This window comes from Pygoscelis adeliae, unplaced genomic scaffold (genome assembly GCF_000699105.1).
Source record: "Pygoscelis adeliae isolate BGI_AS28 unplaced genomic scaffold, ASM69910v1 Scaffold293, whole genome shotgun sequence".
Lineage (NCBI taxonomy): Eukaryota > Metazoa > Chordata > Aves > Sphenisciformes > Spheniscidae > Pygoscelis > Pygoscelis adeliae.
The window spans coordinates 281,863-303,282 of NW_008824362.1; the positions used below are offsets into that span (position 1 = coordinate 281,863).

General features: G+C 42.6%; 1 protein-coding gene across 1 annotated transcript in view; it reads left to right on the forward strand.

Moving 5' to 3' along the window:
- Positions 1–21,420, forward strand: part of WRN (Werner syndrome, RecQ helicase-like) — a 48,666-nt gene that overhangs the window by 12,401 nt on the left and 14,845 nt on the right. The window contains exons 8-25 of the mRNA XM_009319871.1: positions 727–838; positions 1,431–1,842; positions 2,515–2,595; positions 3,816–3,960; positions 5,194–5,269; positions 6,309–6,376; positions 6,739–6,847; positions 8,598–8,666; positions 9,209–9,291; positions 10,465–10,571; positions 11,312–11,499; positions 12,411–12,588; positions 13,175–13,356; positions 14,692–14,793; positions 15,157–15,249; positions 16,608–16,749; positions 20,154–20,324; positions 20,402–20,496. Coding sequence (XP_009318146.1) covers positions 727–838; positions 1,431–1,842; positions 2,515–2,595; positions 3,816–3,960; positions 5,194–5,269; positions 6,309–6,376; positions 6,739–6,847; positions 8,598–8,666; positions 9,209–9,291; positions 10,465–10,571; positions 11,312–11,499; positions 12,411–12,588; positions 13,175–13,356; positions 14,692–14,793; positions 15,157–15,249; positions 16,608–16,749; positions 20,154–20,324; positions 20,402–20,496 — 2,413 coding nt within the window. The remainder of the gene's footprint in view (positions 1–726; positions 839–1,430; positions 1,843–2,514; positions 2,596–3,815; positions 3,961–5,193; positions 5,270–6,308; positions 6,377–6,738; positions 6,848–8,597; positions 8,667–9,208; positions 9,292–10,464; positions 10,572–11,311; positions 11,500–12,410; positions 12,589–13,174; positions 13,357–14,691; positions 14,794–15,156; positions 15,250–16,607; positions 16,750–20,153; positions 20,325–20,401; positions 20,497–21,420) is intronic.

Sequence of the window (21,420 nt, forward strand, 5' to 3'; positions counted from 1 at the left end):
TGTATACAGAGGTGGTAAGAATACCTGCTGTCGTTCCAGTTTGTTTATGGAAACACTTCAGTGAGTTAATATCAATTCTACTGATGCAGGGACAGAAATCTAGTTTAAGAAGAAATAAGACCACAAAAAATACGTGTTATGAAGTAATGCTTGTCTTGAAGTGTGTAAATACGACCCAAATTTCCTTAGAACAGCTTAGCGTTATGTACTTGATTAGAAAAGTGATTCTAAAGTCTTAGTGTTTGTTGAGTTCTGTGCTTCCTAAGGAAAGTGAAGTAGTGCATGTAGCTTATGGTTGAAAAAGAGGTGGGGGAAAGCTTGCTTCCTTTTTGTACTAGCTGAACTTTACTTTTCTATCAAAGACGGAAGTGGCAGGACTATCCCCTTAACATGAGGTGCAATTTTTCGGCTTTGGTTTAGTCAGCCTCTCTGTGTTAGCAGCTCTTTTCTGGAAGCTGGAGGGTATACTGGGGAAAGATCACTTTGTTTTGGGCCTATTCTGTATCCTTTTTCCCTGAGCATGTGTAATGGGCCACTGGAAGAGATGCAATGCTGAAGGACATAGAAGCTCGGCCTGATTCCCTGTGCTTGACTTTAAAGCACCGGAATAGGCTGTCTTAGCAGCTGTAGATCTTGTAGAAATGCAGTTACTTGAATGGAACTTGCTTGCGTATAGATGTTAGACCTCAATTATTGTGAAATATCTCTGATGGCACTTCTTTATAGATAACATGCTGTCAGAGGGTGTGAAGGAGCGCTTGACTTCACTAGCCGAAGAGATAACGGACCTGGCTTCTTGCATCCCTGAGTCTTCTGGACAACTTGAAAATTTGCAGAGGTTAGATTTATTTTTTTTTTGCCAGCCTGTCTCTACTTTACCTGTAAGGTCAGTGTTTTGTTCGTGATCCCTGAGGTCCCATGCAACAAAATACAGGTATGTTAATCGCAGTCTGTCTGTGCATCCTTGTCCAAGAAAAGAAAGCACAGTACACACTGGATGGGAAAATACTGTCTTTATACATAGGAACATAGGTTTTCACTCGTCTAATTGCACTGGGTTTGACACTGAACTTTGCTGAATCTGTTTCTTCTTGCCGAAATGCACAGCAAGACCTTCTTTCATAAATACTCAGGACTTTCACGTAACTAGCTACTAGAAGTCTGGAGACTTGATACAAGCTTAGGGGCAATACCACAAACGGTGTTTTCAGAGAGTCTTTACAGGTTTTCTTCAGTGTAAAGAAACTTCATTTTCCTCTCGCAGAAGTGGAATGCCAACTGCATATGAGTGATGAGTCTTTATATGTGAAGTTTTGGACAAACTCTATCTGGAGAAACAGACTACTTTAGAATCCTCAGTTCTGCTTGTGGCTAAGACGTATGTAGTAACTGCCTTCATCATTTTGGTTTAACTTTGTTTTACCTTCTAGGGTGGCAGAAATAGTAGCTGACATATCAAAGAATGTAAATGCCTTAAGAAGCACGCTGTTTGGTTCAGGTTCCCCTTCTGTACTGGAGAGGAGCTGCGGTGCAGCTCCAAAGAATCTTGAAGCAGAGTCAGCAAATGTTGAAGCACAAAAAATTGAAATGCCTGAATCTGCTAAACAATTTGAAGGCGACTTCAGCATCTCCCCTGATGCTACACTAGCTGGCTTCTGGGAGGGAGACGGTAATGAAGAGGCAGAGAGAGGTAACACCGTTGTGTGCGATGGGGCTGCAGCAGCCAACTCTAAGGACGAAGCAGACAGAGATGACTTCATGTCACTAGACATTACTGAGCAAGAACTTCAGCTCTTGGAACGTCAGGCTGCAGAAGAATTGGTCAACGAAGCTGCGCCTGAGGTAATGAGAGAAGCCCTCATTAATCATGGACGTTGAGCAGAGGAAGTGATCTCATCCTTAGTGTCCCCCACAACTTTAAAAAGTTCTGTTCCTGAGAGAATATTAAGGTGGGCTGGAGGAAGGGCTCAGGGTCTGGAAAATATTTCTGGAGGTAGTCAAGCACTGAGCCGCTCCTCAGTCACGTGATTGGAAGGATTAGTACTGAATACAGAAGTTCTCAATAGCCTGATTAGTTTTTCCTCTTTTAATTGCTAATATGTTATCTAAGAATTTCTTGCAGCGTGGGGACAAATTCTGCACTCGAGCATCTCCAAGTTGGTCTTGAATAAAAAGCAGATCTCTGTTTCTAAGGGATCTGTAAATAGCAGTCCTTCTAGTGACTGCTGAATGTGGATTGGTGCCTCTTGAATCAGATCATAATTTCCTTATGTTCCAAGGGTTTCACACAGCTGGTGATACTACTGTTTTTTTGTCTCTTACTACAGGGCCTTGTTATGTTCTAATGTTTCTTTCAGGATATTTTTTTGATGGGTCGTCTTTAGAGCTGAATGTTGAGCGTAGTTAATTTTGGTAAGGAGTAAAAGCGTACAGAGAAATGGTTTACAGAAGGTTGAAAGGTTGCGGGTAAAATAGAAATAACTGCTGCTAAGAAGAAAATAATTTTTTTTTTAGGAGGCATGCTCCACAGACAACGAACAAAATATTTCCTGTGTCATCGAAAGTGATGAAGAACTGGAAATGGAGATGCTTAAAGTGAGTACCTTGGGGTTTTGTTTTTCAGTGTTTTTTGTAATGATGATGTAATTGCTTACAGAAGGTGGACAGAAGACAGATGAACGTGTGGATACCGAAATAATTCCATTTACTAGTGTTAGACTTCAATATCGCTTGCCTCCTACTGCATCTTTACTGTACCAGTGTCCTGGTTTTGGCAGGGATAGAGTTAATTTCCTTCCTAGGAAACTGGACTAGGAAATTCCTTCCTTGGACTTGATCCACCCACTTAGTGCATTTGTGTAGAAAATCATTCATAAACTGATCTGCTCCAAGTGTCATGCATTCAGACCCTTGTCCGAGGGATTGAGCTGACAGAGCGGTTTGTGTGCTGCAAGTGCTGCTAACCTGGGCCGTAGGTCAAATTGCTTTGTAGCCAGGCTTTGCAGGCCTCTCTTAAAGGGTTTTTTACTGGTGTAACTCTTACTTCCTGAAAAGAACATTTAGATGTTGAGTCTTATTTTTGTTTACCCTGGCTTTTTTCCTGATCCCCCAGAGAGTGCTATATGTATTTCAAGTCAAGCGACTGAACGCTTCCACCACAGCAGTCACAAGTGTTTGTGTGCTTGTACACATGTGAGGGTTAAGTGTGTTGCTTACAGCTAAGTAGGAAGGAAGACACAAAGGTTTTGGGGGAAAAAAGTTGAATTTTCTTCTAGGGAGGGACCAGGTCTCGTGTGGCTGGTTCTCAGTGCTGCATGTCTATCTTCTATAAATGCAGTTTTGGTCAAAAAAGCCAGCTTGAGTGGAAGGGGTTTAGTTAGTGTTCCTCTGAGTACCATGTTTTGGAAACAAGGCGTGTAACGTGACGTTGGGATCCCCATCCTTTCTGTTTGTCTTGTGACTAGCCTCCTAAGTCACTTGGCAGTGAAACTTGTGCCTTCATCTAGTTGCAAGTAAAAAAACCCGACTGTTGGTTCTATAAAATAACAGATTTTAGTGCCCTCAAAATTTCGAAGACCTTTTTGCAAAGAAGAAACAAAAGCCGTTGTGACCGTACCCAGGAAATGGCTCTTTGAATCTGCCCGCTACTGATGGAGTACTTTGACCACTGTGCTTTTCTCTGTGCTGTGTGCCAATAGATCTAAGATACACCATAAGGAGATTAAAACTCATGTGTCCCTATACCATGTTACCTCAGACATGCATTGTATCTACCCTTTCACGCTCTGAAATAACTTTTTCTCCTGATCGCTCAGTCTTTAGAAGATGTAGACGAATCCAAAGGAGTTTTAACTGAAAGAGAGTCCGATAAAGCCAGGGAAACTCCTGACGCAGAATTGAACGTTGCACCAGATGGTGAAGAAGATGAAGGCATTGAGGAAGAAGAGGAAGAATGCTTGGGTATGTTTTAAATTATAGGGCACAACTAAATGAAAAAAACCCCTCTCTGTCTGTAGGAGCAGATGTGGAAGCACAGCAACATTTTATGCTTCGTTTCTTAAAGCAGAAAGTTAAAGCTCATCTGGGTTTTGAAAGGAGTACTTGTCTGTGTGTCAAGATGAAAATTTAAAGGTGTCCTTGGCAAAACATAGTTGACTCCTGCCATGGTCAGTAGACATTATCTATGCTTAATGGGAGTAAAACTGATCTGGGGATGTGGAGGTCATGCAGAATTGAGGGGACCTATTCAGAACACAGCAGAGGGGAAGATGGAACCTCCACTATATGCTCTTGTTCTGTTGTCCCACCGCTGCTGCTTCGTGGTAAAATTCTTAGGAAATTCTGGCTGGGGGGTGATCGTGACTTAATGCTTGGAGCTGGCCCTGTGGAGACAAATCAAATGGGGAAAAGAGGCTGAAATGTGAGGTGAAATACACCTTGGCTTGTTCGGATGGTCACTGTGTGAAAGCTTCCTTCTCTGGTTGTGTGAGGTAGACTGTGGACCTTGTCACTGAAAGTAACAGCATCAGCCAAGACAAGAACGGCTTGCTTCTTCCAAGGAGAGCGTGGGCTGCTGGATGAGTTAATTGTTTGTTTGTTCAGTTCATCTCTCCAAACAATAGCAGGCAGGCTGTTACAAGAATGTGTGCTTGCCCAACAGACAAAAACTAGGTGGAAATGTCATGCTTTCTACTGCTGGATGTTAATTATAAATTTCAACAGAGATCTTGAATATGTTTCTTCAGTGTTCGTAGCAAGGTCAGGATCCTCTTGTACGTCGTTTTTGGACCATGACTTTGTTAGCAGCTTGCAGTGTTTGGTACTGATTAGTGTAGTTTCAGTAGGGTCTTTAAACGCATGCCTAGTAAAACATCTCTAGTACCTCGTCTGAACGTGTTGCAAATAACACAGCTATGCATTGCGAAACCTTTTGCTTTATTTCATTAATCAAGCCGTATGTTCTCCTCCTCATGCAGGGTTTCTGAGGAGCCTGTTTGGTTTTTTAATCCTTTATTCTAGCCCGTAAATATCTTTAGAGTTGGATGTCTCTCTTTTCACTGGAGTTGCGCAAATCCTAGGCCCTGGGCAACACTAATCATGAGCAGACTCTTGTTGGTCAAGACAGTGCTTCTTTTTTTTTTAAGTTTAATCACAGATGAGTTTGGTTTTTTTTCTTCCTCTCTCCCACTAAAGATCCATTGCTGCCAGTACCTAGTGAAAGCCATATCACATGTCTGAAGACATATTTTGGGCATTCTTCTTTTAAACTGTAAGTATATTTTCTGTTAAAATGTACGCTCTAGGGTTCATCTTCTTTCCCTTTTTTCAACTGGGATGGTTTTTTTTATTACTACTTACTTCAAAAAACCAATAACAAACTAGGACCTGTGCAAAATCTTTAGGAGAAGAAAAGCAGCCTTTGCCACAACAAGATGTCAAAATAAATCTTAGGGGGTGTTAACTACCGTACTGTACTCTCACAGTAGGGGATGAGTTTCTTGACTCGTCTGATGGCGTATCTGCTGTGATGGAAGCTTTATTGTATCAGGTCTGGTTCAGGTGTTTTAAACAGCGAGCAACAAACTGCACAGGTGTTATTCTCTGTATGATAAACTTCCTTAGCCTGGTTATCCTTTGTTATGTGGCTCTAATTAAGGAGGGACAGGCTTCTGTCTGTCTACTGTGGTGTAATCTCAGTGCAGTATGTGCTTATCTACTCGAGCATTGCTGTTACAGGTCTTAAGTTCAATGGCAGCGGGATGAAATCTTCCTGGATGACTGGTGGTGGAGCGCTTTCTGTGCAAGACACAGCATAAGAGCAACACTTGGCGGGGGGGGAGCGAGCTGTTTTACTCAAAATATTTGGTCAACTTTTGGAAACGGGGGCGGGGGATTTCTTTTAATTGACTGCAGTTATGTACACTTGTGAGACGGCAAAAGGGTGAAAATTGTTTGGCATAATCAAGGTCCTGTTTAGAATCTCTTGTGTTGAAGATAACTGTAGTTTTCACAGTGTTTGTGGATCAGTTATTAATGTATGGGAGAGACGGTTTGTTTTGTCATCTTCTGTGAATGACTGCCTCAAACGTTGCTTGCCTTAGTCCTGTTAGAGATCCCCACTGTAGCACTGCTGGGACTACCTGCAGTAGTTGGAGTGTTTGAGGGGTTGCAGCGTGCAAAGACAGCACTCTGTAAGGCAGCCGGAAGGGTTTCTTTAACGTGAAATTCGACTGAATATGCAGTTTCACAAAATTTAAGTGTTATGTGTAGTGGCAAAAATAAAACGTTCCCCTTTGTTTAATTTAAAGGGTCCAGTGGAAAGTGATCAATTCTGTTTTAGAAGACAGAAGAGATAATCTTGTTGTCATGGCAACTGGTAAGTTAACTTCACATCCTAAGAAGCAGTGAAAAATCTTTTCCTTTTTGGGGAGAGTAGGACTCAAACTTGGAGACTGTCCATGTGGCTCATACGAGCAGAGTGCCCCGATTAAGACTGTAAATCTGAGCCGGCTATGCTGGCTACTTGTTTTTCTGTCCTAGCCTCTGTCGCTGACCTTGGTGTAGAGAGGGGTATCGAATGGATGCTGACTATATTTATCTGGCATCTCTGTTCCTCTACTAGCAGAACAAACATCACTTCTTTTTAGGGCTCAACAAGGTGTTAGAATTGTCTTATATAGCTGTGTGTTATAGCTGCATAGAAAGCATGATGTTTCACTTCTGCCTTTTTTCTTTAAGGCTATGGGAAAAGCTTGTGCTACCAGTTTCCTCCTGTTTACACTGGATATGTAGGAATTGTCATCTGTCCTCTTATCTCCTTGATGGAGGACCAGGTGCTGCAGCTGACGTAAGTAAAGCCGTAGTAACAAGCTGCTGCTGTATTGCCTGTGGAAACTCACGGATTCTGCTTGTGGCATTCCTTGGTGTTTAAGGTTGCAGCTTTGTACAGCAAGCTGTTTGTGTGTCAGCTGTAAAACATATGTTTCTCAAGGAACACATGCAAACTGTGTAAATAGTCTAAGATCACTGGGTTTGCCAATTATGTGAACTGTAGGCTGAATTTGCGAAGGACCTATGCTGGTGGGTGGTTCCTGAAGGTAGATCCTTCTCGGGTGTTTCTGGATTCACAGGCCCTTTTTGTGCAGACAGAACTGATGGAGGAGCTTCACAGGCTGTTTCAGAATAATAATAATTCAGAGACTGAATTTCTACAACCTAATGCAAACCTAACCTGTTTCAGCCTGTGAGAGTTATGCCAAATTTGGTAGGGCTTCCTTTGGGTCTGAGAAGTAGCATCTGAACAACGTACAGCAGGAAGCTGTGGGCCATTCGGATCAAAGCTACGGCACAGACTTTTTAGACGGACAGTGTAGTTGGTCTCCTAACTCCTTGCCTCTTCACTTCTTAAAAGGTCTGATGGGGGAACTATGGGTGACACTGAATCGCTCTTACGTGAGCAGTTATACGTGTTGTCAAGATAAATCTCTTTGTTTTTTAATACCTGATAATGCTTTCTCTATGTGTACTTGCTCTCTGTTACTCACTTCTGTTCGCTTCTGACACTTTCATTTAAGTTGTGGGAATCGTGCTGAGTTGTCTAGTTCATTGCCGCCTCGTCCAACTTAGAAAGAACAGGTCTTTTGTGAAAGAGAGGATATGAAGATTTTTTGAAGTAAGGAACATCAGTTATGTGTGGTATTTTCTGCTCCACATCATGACTGTGTGCAGATGAATGGCTGGACAGCCTAAGCTGCCTCTATAGCCAGCTCCTAGACTAAGTATTAATCAGCAGGGTGTCTGTACGTATTCAGCTGCTTCTTTGGCTTTTTATACTGTTTTCCTCAGTGGAAAGGGTTTATTCACTACCTTTTCAGCGGGTCATTCATTTTGAAGGCTGAGGAGACTGAATTTCTACAACCTAATGCAATTCAGTAATTTGTCTGTCAGTCTGGGTGCAGTTCTGCCAAGGACTGTAACAGAGGAATGAGGGGGGAGAAGCTATCGAAACAAAAGGCTGTAATAAATTGTGGTAGATCACCGAGTTAAGAGGACAGGGGTTGCGGGGTCCTGAAAGAGCTCAAATAGGAAGCGGCTGAGGTGGTAAGCGTAATTATTGAATCTGTCATTAAAAAGCAGCCACCTGATGGAAAATAAGCAGATGCGGCACCAGTAGCTCACGAAGGATTGAAAGGCGAGGCAAAAAATTGCATGCTAATAAGGCTTACGTCCAAATGTGGTGAACTGCATGAGATGATAGCTAAAGAAAATATATGTACCGTGTTTTCTTCTTTTGGATGTTTTATTAGTCAACTTAGCTCTTGTGCAAGGAAAATGGTCTTAATTTCTCTGAGTCCTTATTGCCCTAATCAAGTGTGTGGGACAGCTGGAGGGGAAGTGGAAGAACATTGGGGTGGCAGGAATAGCCACTGACCACTCTCACCTTTTCAAAAGGCTTTTCCCCACAAAGATCCTTGGAAGGAAGTAGTCTCTGACCTCGCAGCTTGAACTTGTGTTATGAAGTGCTGGCACAGGCTGAAAGCTAAGGCAGAAAGCATTGAGAGTAAAGCTGTTTATGACTGTGCTTTTTATTTCTGCAGAATGTCAGGTGTTCCAGCTTGCTTGCTTGGCTCGGCTCAGTCGAAAAACATCAATGAATGCATCAAAGCGTAAGTCTTAGATAAGCTTTCTGGGACTGCAGGTTCTGACGTAGGTGTATTTGAGAGGTAGGATGTCTCCCTGATCTGTCATCGCTGAAACTCTTGGTTTTGGCTCAGACCTGGAACCTGGCAGTGGGTGATATTGCTTGCGTTCACCCAGGCTGAGTATGCGGGAGGCGCTAGCCACCCTCTTGTGCCCTCTGGCTGTGGAGATGGGGCCTGTTGACTCAGCTTTAAATGGTGATTTACACTTGATTTTACACAGGTGTTAGACCTATATTTGTCACCTAAGTCATCACAATGGTCCCTTCTTATTCTAAAGGCTAGTAAATCTGTTTGCTGTTTTTCCTTCCTTGTAACGCTGTGTACTGCCTTGCTTTCCTACTGTTCTGGAATGCTTTCTACGGTCTTTGCTTCCTTACTCTTGTTCCCTATCCAGACGTCTGTACTTGTTTTCATTTACATCTTCTAGACAATCATGGTTTTGTTTCATTTGGTTGAGCTGTCTGGGGTTTTTCCTTCTGTGACAGTGTATTTTCTTGATGTTTCAGGGGTCAGTACAGAGTCGTATATATGACTCCAGAGTTTTGTTCGATGAACTTGAAGTTACTTCAGAGCCTTGACCAAACTATTGGTAAGTTGGGGAGATGAGGTTGTGGATGAATTGGCAGGCAGCTTAAACTCATAATGACCTTGAAACTTTCTCTAATACCTTGAGCGTTTTTCACCGGTTTCTTACCACTAGTGAGCTCAGAGGCTAGTGTAGTGACTGCCAATAAATGGTGTCAGAAGATGCTGTCATACATTAAAAAAAGGTCATATGTGAGCAGTGTCTTTAGCGTGGTCTTGGCATGGGAATGTCAGACAACTTACTGGGAACAGAGGCGCTAAACACCGATCTTTAAATCGCAGGAAGTGAAATGTATATCACTAAATATTTTAGCCTTTTAAGTATTCTGATCTCTCTGATCTTTCTCAGAATGTAACAATGAAATTGTGTTTTGAAACACTATAGTGCATATTAAAAATTACCTTTTTGTCAAAGATGATGCAGCTGATGCATCTCATAGTAGGATAAATTCAAGGCACGTAAACTCCAAGAATTTTTTTATGGAGGAACTGAGTTTGTAGTGCTGTAGGCAGGGAGGACTATCTAGGGAGAGGATGAACCATCTGAATTTCTGGAGTCCCGAGGAACTGTATGTTCGGCCTCTCTGACACCAGGGTGCTTTGAACACGCAGATTAGAATGGGATATCTGTACTCCAGTCGAGGGGTTTTTCCGTTTCAGAAAATGCAAGGTTATTTTCCAGGGCCATCTCTATAACCCCTTTCCTCCCATTTTTTCTGGACTTTAACTTATCTGTTCAGTGCAAACCTGAGACGCTCAGGTTTTGTTTTACAATCCAGAAAATAAAACTAATGACATCTGTAAGCACCATTTGTGACTATCAGTAAGAAAGTCTGGAAAAGGGGTGGGTGGGAAAAGGTCCTGTCAGAGGTAGCTCAAGGTTTTGACCCATTGTGAGGGATGTTGGAAATTTGGAGCTTGGAGAAGGAAGCAGAGATGGTGGGGGGGGGAGTCTGTGAAAGCTCTTGGGCCTTTTTACGAAAGAGGCCATTGTAAAAATGGGCTTGGGGAGTCGGTACAGCAGAAGGCGTCCTGGAAACAAAAAATTGAGCAGGCTGCTGGTGCTTTCTCGGGAAAGCTTGAAATTGAGCAGAATGGGGTGTTTGTGTGTTGTCACTTTCTGTGTTGGTTGGTTTGTTACCTTAATGTGTCCATGCTGTGGTTTTGTGCCCACCAGGTATTACCGTCATAGCTGTTGATGAAGCTCATTGCATTTCCGAGTGGGGCCACGACTTCAGAAATTCCTTTAGAAGTTTAGGCTCGTTAAAGAAGGCTCTGCCATCGGTCAGGTTTTGATACGTTTGATTTCTAATATGAGAAGGGTACTACCTCATTTTAGTTTGCAATATCAGTCTCTTGATGTTGCTCTTTGGGTGTACTTACCATGCTGTTCTGGAGGTTATGCAGCCTCTGTCGGTGACTGAGCTTTGTGGGTTTTTTCCAAATGCTTAAATGAAGGATTTTCTGAACCTCGAGTACCAGGAACTTCTGAAGACTAAATTACGTTGTGGGTTCCCTATGCTGTGGAAGACGATGTCCCTAAGCTTCTGGTTTAATATTGAGGGATTCTATTTTTAAACTGCATGGCTGAGAGGCTTGTAAGAGCATGCGACTATGACTTCTAGACACTCCTCAAGCATTTATTCTACAAGCTCAAAAGTTTAGACCTGAACTTCACATGCTTTTCTGGGAAGCTTTGTCTTACGTTCCCTAAATTTAGCTAACCACATCAGAAAAGTATTACAGACTGGTTGGAGGTGTAACTAAAGAAAACACGCATTCAGAATAAATTTGTGTACTTCAACAGTGTTCTGTCCCTGTCTACTCTCCTGAACAGTGTAGACCAAAGCTCTAGGAAGCTAAACGTTAACTATATTTTTCAAATAGCTGAGCTGATCCAGTGATCATAAACAGATTAAAGTGCCTGTATACATGCCATTTCAGTTTTGACTCATGTTGTTATTGGTTTTAAAAAAAAAAAACAATGAGATGTCTCGGACTTTTTCTTCTACTTTTCATTGCAGGTTCCCATTGTTGCTTTAACTGCAACTGCAAGTCCATCGATCAGAGAAGACATAGTGAATTGTCTGAACCTGAAGAATCCCCAGGTCACGTGTACTAGTTTTGACAGACCTAACCTGTACTTAGAAGTTGGACAACAAAGCGGAAATATCCTTAGGGATTTGAAGCAGTTCCTTACTAGGAAAGGAAGGTAAGGTTTTCAGCCGGTTTTCGTTGATCCCTCAAATATACTTTGGTATTTTGGGGTTTTGGTAGTGTGTACTAAGAATTGGTGGCAGCCTTCAACTGATTTGGTGAGGAGGACCCTGGGCTTTCTCCATCGCTTGGCTCTGATATCATGCTACTCGATGTCTTGTGTCCCGTGGTGTTGTGCCCACGTCCCCTCCCAATTTGATAAAAGGCTTTTGAGACAAGCAGCGACGGACTCTCGCTGTTTGCATGTTGCTATCTTAAGGATCTTCAGGATCGCTTGATCCTGGGAGGACCTGATGACACTGTAGCCATTTGAACAATTGTGATGGATTGGCTGGTGGGTAACTTGCCAAACAGTATTGTACAAAGTGTGTGCGAGTCCGTTATAAATCTGTGGTAAGATTATTTTTTTAATAAAGCTAATCTGAGCAGAAGAATTGCAGTCCTTTTCTGTTAGCGGAGCCAGTGGTGTACCCCTTCTGGCCCTGTTCTTTTCCTTGTCGCAAGCTACAATGTGTGCCTCTACAGCAGTCTAAGTGAATTCCTCATTGCTCATTTGTACCTTGTTATGTAAATAGAGACCTTTCAAGTGACAGCTGTAAAAGCAGATTTCCTGATGACTTGAAAGAAATTGGGAGGCCTTATCCTGCTGCTTCTACAGAGACCAAAATCTTCTGTGCTTTGCAAAATAACCTTAATGAGTGCCAAATAACTTCCAAGTCCATTTTTGCAAAGGACAGACCATTTGTGTATGAGTGGACCAGTTAAACATCTGTTTCAATTTCTAAATCCCCAAGAAGGTGAACTGCCGGAAAAGCTACGTTGCCTTTTCGAATAGGTTCAGTCGGACTTTTTGCAGAAGGGTGGCCGCTTCTGTTCTGTGTCTTTACACGTTGCTATTATTTATAGCAGTTCTGCGTATGAGTTTGAAGGCCCCACTATCATCTACTGCCGTTCAAGAAAGGCCACCGAACGGGTTATGGCTGAACTGATTAAACTCCATGTGGCCTGTGGTGCCTACCATGCTGGTATGGAAATCAAACAAAGGAGAGAGATCCATCATCAGTTCATGAGGGATGAAATTCAGGTACGTAGGAAACGAAGTTCACTTCGTCCTATTTATAATTGCAGAGTTTCTGGTAGAAGAAGGAATTAGGGAATATCAGCATCTGTTTCCCATTTACTGCATCTCCAATTCTGGGCAAAGAAATTGCTGGTCTATGCTGACAGTAATAGGATTCCTGGCTTATGTTTCAAATTCCTTTACTAAGTGTCTTAAAAATTTATAGCATCTGAGGAAAATAGTGGTATCTGGAACAATATCATCGCAAGTTCTGTGAGCTGCTTACTTCCTTCTGCAGGCGAAGTTATCCTGGGACTTCTTTTGTTCCTCTTCGATAGGTTTTGTGCCTTTTGTTTGAGAATAACTGCTTGAAAACACTCGAGCATTTGCACAACACATCATCACCCTCATGTTTAATCCTATGCTCATGCTCTGACTGAAATCACTTAACAGCAGTACTGTGGAAGTTGAGTGCGGTTTTGAAGCCATTGGAATTTAGGCTGAATTTTGAGTCCGTAGGAAAAAGTCGTCACCAAGTGTGTGAGGACTAATCCAGGCATGTTCTTGATGCTCATTTCAAAACATTCAGCACGTGGCTCCTGTTTTGCAGTGTGTTGTGGCTACGGTGGCATTCGGAATGGGCATCAATAAAGCAGACATCCGGATGGTTATTCATTACGGTGCCCCTAAGGAAATGGAATCCTATTATCAAGAAATAGGGAGAGCTGGTCGCGATGGGCTTCCCGCTTCTTGTCACGTCTTGTGGACTGAGGCAGACTTGAATTTTAACAGGTAAATGACTGAAGACAACTGCTTTGACACAGGTAGCCAAAACATACCAAAAGAAAGAGGAGCAGGGTGGGTTGGGTTGAAAATGTGATTTATTTTTGGAACGGTTCCAAGTCCTTCCCTGCATACGCACGGTACTAAGTACGCCGTACTTTTTTCTAGAAGATAATCCACAAGTGCCCTAATGTTAATGAGTTTGTCCTTGTTCCAATTCTGCTTTCTGAAGATGCTTTGCAAGGCAGGCAGTGATAAAACCTGATCGCTTGTCAGGTTTTGACTTACAAGACCTGTTTTTTGACCCGTCTGACCTGGTTTTAGACCCCTCGTCACCCCTTAAGAGTGCTGATGCTGTAGAACTACTCTTTTTCTCTCCAGTATTTAGATGTCTAAATGGAGAAATACGTACTTTTTTTTTCTTCTGGGTGGGGGAGTCCCGACTGTAGAGTTCTCCTGTTAACTTTGTCTGGTTATAGCTGGTGTAGGATCACAGAAATGTCTGAACTCAGTCATTTGAACTGGTGTCAGCAGGCTGTCAGAGTCTGTGAAACCATATACTTCCCTGCTCTCCTTTTTTTTCTGCAGGCGGGCAGAAACTTGCTTAGCTCAACTTTGGGCTGGAATGGTGTAGCTGTGTTAATGTGGTGCCCAACACCTGCGGTATTGGCTTGTTTTCCGTGTGGCACAGTGAGGGTGGTGCAGATGGTAGCCCAGGTTTGCCTCATGCAGCAGCTCAGAGCACGGGCAGAGTGAGTGCTCCATACACCCATCAAGTACTCTCATGCTATTTTCTCAGCTGGATGCTTCCAGGGAGTACTATAAAGGATATTAAATTAGGCAACAGGTAGATGTGTCCTAACGTGCCGCCCCCAAATTCCTTAAAAGAAGAGTGATGCTGTCTTAGCATATTTTGTCATCTGGCGGTGGCATTGATGGGAACTTGCCAGAGTTTGTCTGAAAAACTGGAGACTGAGGGAAATTGCCCTCTCTCAGTGCCCTTTGCCCTTGGTTCCTTGCTCTGTGCCTTCTGACATGGATTTCTGAAGCGTAGTAGCTTGTGGGGTGGGAAGGAGCTCTCCGTCTCTCCTTCTGCCCTGTTTGGTATAATTGTCATATGTAGAGGAATGTGAATGAGGCGCTCTTCTGAGCGTGCCCCGTGCGATAAGGATCGAGATTGTGGAGAAACAGGCAGGCAGTTTGGGTCTGGTTTTAGTAGGATTTGTTTTCTAGCCGTTTCCGGTGAATTTGACCGAGACAATTGTCTGACAGTCTGATTTTTGGTGTGGGACAGGGGACTAGTGGTCACTATTTAAGGCTCTTCACTTTCCCTTTGACTGACAGACATCTTCTAAACGAGATACGCAATGAAAAGTTCCGGTTGTACAAACTGAAGATGTTGGCAAAAATAGAGAAGTACCTTGTGTCAAACAGCTGCAGGAGGAAGTGAGTACTGGCATCTATTTAATGCTCTGTCATTTCGGTCAGCTTTGGGAAGAGCCATTGCGACTCGGTCGCAACTGGAGGTTGTAACCAGAAGGCATCTTATACTCACGATGTGTGCTGTAAACGTGTTGTATATTAAAAAAGCAGTGTCAAAAAATGCGGCATTCAGCAAATTTATACTTATACATCAAGTGTTTCCTTATTTACCTTTTTAAAAAAAAAAAGTTTCTTTAGAAGAATCAAGGCCAAATAATTGGCTCCCCAGTGAATTAATTAATGATGCTGATTTCAACTCTTTTCTGCAATAAATTTAACGTGTAAATTCTTGCTCTTTTATTTAATTCCCTACGTTCGTTTGGGTAGAATCATCCTGTCTCATTTTGAAGACAAACAACTCCGAAAGGTATCCTTTGGCATCATGGGCACAGAAGAATGCTGTGATAATTGCAGGTCCGGGTAAGCTCTCTTCCCTGAAGACTGATACAAGAGGTTACGTTCGCTCAGGCTGACTTAGAAGGCAAATTATCTAAAAGACTTGACTTTTGGCGCAGCTGATCTTGCAGATGTTCAGCCTGAAGTTTATCTTTGAACAACTGTCTCTGACCTTCTCCTAAACAGTTGAGCAAGCCATGAGGCAGCTTGTAAGCCCTAAGTTAGGCTGTGGGGAAGCCTGTAAACGATGTGTGGTCACAGTTCCTAAAAGGGCTTAAAGCAGCACTCTTAGTCTGTGAATACACTTTTGTTCATCAGTCCAAGTCCTGTTAGGTAATTAATCCCAAAAGAAAACACTCCACACAAGTGGAGCGTTACACCATGTGTCTAAGGTTAAATTGCCAGAGTGTTAAGGGAGCTGTTCTCCTGTTACAGTGTGTGAGATGACATACGTTCTTTATAGCACTGCTAATAATCTCATAGATGTGCTGAAGGGAAGCCGGGGGTCGGTAGTTACACAGGTGCGAGGAGAAACACCTTCCTCAGTTTCTCCTGTGTGCACGTACGTGCTTTCCCTGAAGCTATAATAAAGGATTCCTTGTTCTTGCTGGTAGCGTGACGCTTTCTGATCAGGGACAAGATGTTATGTTGTGTTGCTTTCTGGAAAACTGTTATCAATTCAGCAACATTTCCTTTATGCTCAAGGGTTAAGAAATCTTTGCCTGGCCTCTACTGAAACTAACCAAGAAGAGAATTTGAGAGATGATAATTCCCTTCTTTGCAGTCACCTTGCTGTGCCAGTAAAGAGCCACGTAGTGAATTTGTGTTGCAGAACTGAAGTCACTTGAAAAAGATGACTGTCCTTTTTCTCCTCCTTAGAAGTGATTTGTACCACTAATCTTTCGATAGGTTCTTCCAGTCAGTAATAAATGCATTAACAAACCCTAGAAAATCTTTAATGGGGTTGCTCTTTCCTTCTGTTTTTTTCCCTTTGTGTTATTGAAAAAAAAAAAAACCAGACAAAAACCTCTTTGATACTAGGTGCGATTAAAGAAATGTCTTGTATGCCTAAAACAGTCCAAATACTCAAATACTAATTTCAGAAGATTGCTGAGACAATGTTTTTCTGTCACAGCAAGTACCATGAAGAACCGCTTATTGTGGGGTTGGGCAGCTGTCTTAACCACAAGCGATCCTGACTTTTGCTTGGTCTCACGTTTTTCAGTCCTAGTTCTTTACACTTAAACATGTTTAATTGTTTATATTAATGTAACTTGAAGCGTGTATTTTATTTAGTTATCACTTGATAGACGATATTTGAAAGAAGGGGAAGGGACTTGATTTGCGTGTGTGTTAAACTTGGTTTTCTTTCTGCGTTTCAGAGCCTCTTGTTTCGCAGTGTCCAGTGACTCAGAAGGCGGTTTACAGGACTTTGGGAAGCAAGCCTATCAGCTGCTGTCTGCAGTGGGTGCCCTGGAAGAGAAGTTTGGAACTAGAGTTCCCATTTTGTTTCTCCGAGGGTCTGTAAGTGACAGTAAAAATCCTTGTACGTGTTCTGAGAGTGGAGGGACTGTTACAGTGTCCGTCCTTATCGATATACCAAACAATACCTTGATATACATACTTACAGATGTGTATTTAGTGTGTATTTAGTACCTTTTTCTCAGAGAAAGCATGCTGCACTTAATTTTGTGCACGTACAGCAAATGAACAGTTTCTGCCTCCAAGCTCTTGCCATCTTAGTTCTGTGTTTCTTAGCAGTGCAACGTTCAGCCTTCTCTGGCCCAAGAGTTCAGCTTAGAAATAGTACCTGTTATTTGCCTTGCGTGGAGCTGTCCTGTAATTTGTGGGTTGTTTTGAGTTGGTTATTGACGATAGTCTGTTAAGCACATGAATGCCAGCCCAAGTATTGGCAGATGTTCTAAAGCCCTTCCTGTAAGGCTCGAGCTTTTGTTTTCTTTATGGTGAGTTTGATGTTTTCGTAGAGACAGTTAAGTGTGTTTTTCATGAAGATTCATGATTTCCATTATCCTGAAAGGAATAGCCTTTTCAGAATGAAAATTCGGAGATGTTTATTCTTCATTCTGCTTGGCGAGCAGTTGCTTTATGTTCGAATAAAGCAAATGGTGGCTTGCGTTCTGGCTTTGTACTGCTGGCTGACTTGGAGCAGTGAGACGGGAAGTAGGATACTGGCATGAATACGAAGGATTTCTACGTTCTTTCACTTAATGATTTTTTTAAATAATGGGCAAGAAGAAACTCACCACAAATAAAATATGAGAGTAAGAACAGAATCGCTTTTTATGTTTACAGCCTGGGGGGGGTGTGGGGGAATCACCTGTAGTACTTGATAAAACTGGGTGAATGATGTCCCTCTTTTTTCCTTTTAATAAGAAAGTTCAGTTGCTAATTGTCACACAAGTGTGTCTAAGGGGAAGGGAAATACTCCGTTACAGATTTTAACGTAGTCTTGATTGTTAATTTATTAGACATCACTGGAAGAAGTGAAGATGATGCCAAATTTGCACTGCAAATACGGAATAACCTCTTACTGCCTACAAGAATAACTTTCTCTGGGCTAACATAACTCTAACAAGTATTTCTTCACTGCATCAATGTATACTCTAGAACAAATGTATGAAATGATCAATATCACCTGAAGTTTACATGCTATATCAGTCTGAGGCTGACTGGTACGTTGCTTTAAAAGCTTGTGTATAGTTTATGGAGAAGAGCACTTTTGACTTTAGTGCTGTCCTTTCGCTAAGTCCAGGTGGCCTCCAACAGGCTTTGGGTGGACCGCAAGGGAGACCATGTTTCACTTCATGTTTGAAAGCTGACTCAGACCACGAAAGGGAACAGTGTCCTCTGGGAAACTGAATTAGAGCTGCCTTGACAGAAATATTATACTAACCCTGCTAAACGAAGAAGAATATGTAACTGTTAAGGTCTCCTTTTATCAGCAAACAGGGGAATCTGTAGCTATTTCAGCAATTATTTTAGCGTTATTAGTAGTCTCAATAAGTGGTCGTGAGTGGCTTTTAGTAGTACCTCTAGCATTTAATAATATGTACGAAGCTGAAATTGCTATTTTGGCTTCTGTTGGTCAGTCCTATGCCTAGCTTAACTGACGATGCTTAGCCCAAACATGGACACCAAGTTTACTGTTTTGCATCGTATTCCTTTTATAGTTATTTTCATTGTTGAATTTGTTTTCCAAGTCAAAACCATGCTCTGAAAACGTGCAGCCATTGGAGTAATTAATGTGACTGGCAAAACTGAAAGCTTGGGAATGTAATCACGCTTTCCAGTAATGCATGTTAAAAATTCAGCGAGGGCTCTCTGGAAGAGAGGACATGGGACTTGGCGCTTTCTCTTTGCCTGCTAAGTAGGTGACTCGCTTGTGTTCACCGTCAGGACTCTGTGCCCTGGTCCCATCCAGCAGCAAGCTGAGTCCCTCTTGCCTGCAGCTGGCTGCTCCAGCTTCCATCCCCTGCTGCCAAAGGCCTGAAACAAGCCCCTCTTCTTGGTGCTCCTCTCGCTGTGCATGCAAGAGAGCAGCTCCTTGACCATCTAAAATTCTCCCAATTGCTCCTTACTGTGATCCCTGGAGATGGTGCAGAGCCCAGCAGGCCACTGTGCGCTGACCGCTGCCTGTCCTGGATTTCTTCCACTTGGCTTCCTCTTTTCTACGTCAACCTGTTTTGTTTTCCTTTATGAGGAAAACTGCGTTCTTGGGTATAGATGCTCTGTGTTTGCGTAGTGCCTAGCATGAAGGGATTCTGGTAGAAGTACTAACAGGAATCGGGAAAACCTGTGTTAACAACCCAGCCCTATAAATGGCAAGACGCGAGCCCCTACCCCACTGTGTGTCCTGTTGTCAGAGATCATATTTGTTAGTCATGCCCCCTGCTTTTTTCCTACCGCGCCCTCCCGTGGGATGTCCTTATCTCGCCAGCATCACAGATATGTATTTACACACATACACTCTCTGGGGGATATGATTGGTGTATATATACGTGCACACGTATAGATAAAAGAAAAAACTACTTGTTTGACCATGTAGTTTCTCCAGTGCAGAGGGATTCAGCAAGTCTTACAGATAACAGGGTCTGAAGCCTTCCTTCCTGTTGATTTCATATTATAGCAATAAACTGAAACTTCTTTACGTCTGAGACACTTTTACCTGCTAATGCTTGATCCCCTGTTACTTTCCTGTTTCAGCAAAGTTCTCAACTTTTCAGGCTCGTGCCAAGAGTTTCTCTTCTTGTGAAAGGGGCTTTAGCCCCTTGCCATCCATTTGGGCCCTGAGTTCAGGGGGGGTGAGAGCCCACCAGACAGGAGCTAATCAGCTTTTTTAGAGTCTGAACCATTGGTAAGAGATGAGTAAAACAGCAACTTTTTAAACAAACAAACAAACAAAACCCACTTTGCAATGAAGGCCAGGTTGACTTGAACTGGTTGAATGCAAACTGCACTAGATGACTTTCTTTGCTGCTGTGGATGGCTGGGTCGTTGCTGTAACCTCCTCCACGTACAAAGGGATATGTTTTAACGGTTCTGTGATCTAAGCGTAGGTTTGTCTGGGGTCTTACTACAAAAGTCATGATGCTGTCCCAGCCTAGGCAGAAAGCACAGGCGTGGATTAGGTTAGTAGAGGTGAAACTGCTCTTCAGGTGACATGAACGAGGCGATAGGCATGGTTTATGCTCTTACCATTGAGGTGCTGTAGGTGTGGTTATTGTAACGGGTGTCACGTCAACTTGAATAAAATACTTTGGCTTGTGACTTTTCTGTAAAGTTCTTCTGTGGAGGAACGTTCTTGAGGGCATGCTCCTCGCATCTGAGGTTTTTGGTTTACTGGTTATATTGGAAACTTTCTTCCACAACGACTGGAGAAGTCTCACCAATTCTTCTAATTATTTCAGAGTTCTCAACGCCTGCCAGATAGATACCGAAGACACCCTCTCTTTGGTAGTGGAAAAGACTGGCCGGAGAACTGGTGGAAATCGCTCTGCCAACAGTTGATGATGGAAGGATTCCTCAGAGAAGTCTACGGGCATAGCAAGTTTGCAGCCACATGCATGCTTACCCAGAAGGTACTTTTTGGTGTGAAACTACCCATCGAAAGCTTCTGAGTAATCTATAACTAAACTGCGTGATTTATTTCTTACAGGGTAGAAATTGGCTGTTAAAAGCTGGAGCTGCCTCAAGTCCAAGTCTTCTATTACAGTCCAGCGAAGACCTTAATCTGCAGAGACCTCCTAGAGGGTAATTATAGTACATGCGTTCTCTTGAGCATTTTTTTATTAATTTAACATCGGATCAGTTTCTGAAGCCTGCTTCTGGAGATGGCTAGGTTGGACAGGAGACTTCTGCACTTGATTTTTCTAGCCAAAGTTTTCCCTTAGGCAGTATCATAATCCCAAAAAAAGTCAGTGGGACTGCCTGGATAGACACCTCTATTGACTGCTGGTATGAAAGGTGACACGTTGTCTAGTCCTCTTGAGAGAGCATGGCTTGCAGCTTAAATCTGGCAGTGCCTCATCACTGAGGTCTTCAGGGCAGCTAATCGGACAGTCGTGTAACTGGGAAGGTTAGTGGGGAAATGTAGTTCAGAGAAACGACCAAAACTAGTTAGAAAGTGTGTGTCTTCACCAATGATTCCGGGTAGCCTGGAAGCATGTTGTGGCAACGCATCCTCATGGAGAGAGTAATCAGCTGAAGACAAGAAGTGGTAGAGGAAAATCCATCAAGATTTATGTTCTTTCTAATGCTGATGAGTTAAATCATGAGACTTTAAATAGAGCAGCTATCAACTTGTTTTCCCAGTTATGCACTTGACCTACTTCTTCATAAAATTTAAGCTGGGAATGAAACGGAGAAGCCTTTATTGTAACAAGAATTGATTCAACACGGATGTGTAATAGTTTGTCTTCGTGTATTTCTTGTTGTTAAATTCTTTGACTATTTCAAGGTCTTGGTGAGTATGTCTGCACAAGTGGGGAGTTTTTTCAGTGGTGGTGGTCAGGTATTTGCCGTCGGAGTATGCAGCTCCAAGAAAATAGCATGTGAGGTTTTGCTTGTAATCTTTTGCTTCTGATTATATTTAATAAACAGCATCGTGTTGGTTCTCACAAATGCTAATTCTGACCAACCCTTTTGAAGTGTAAGATAATGAACTGGAGGTTGCAG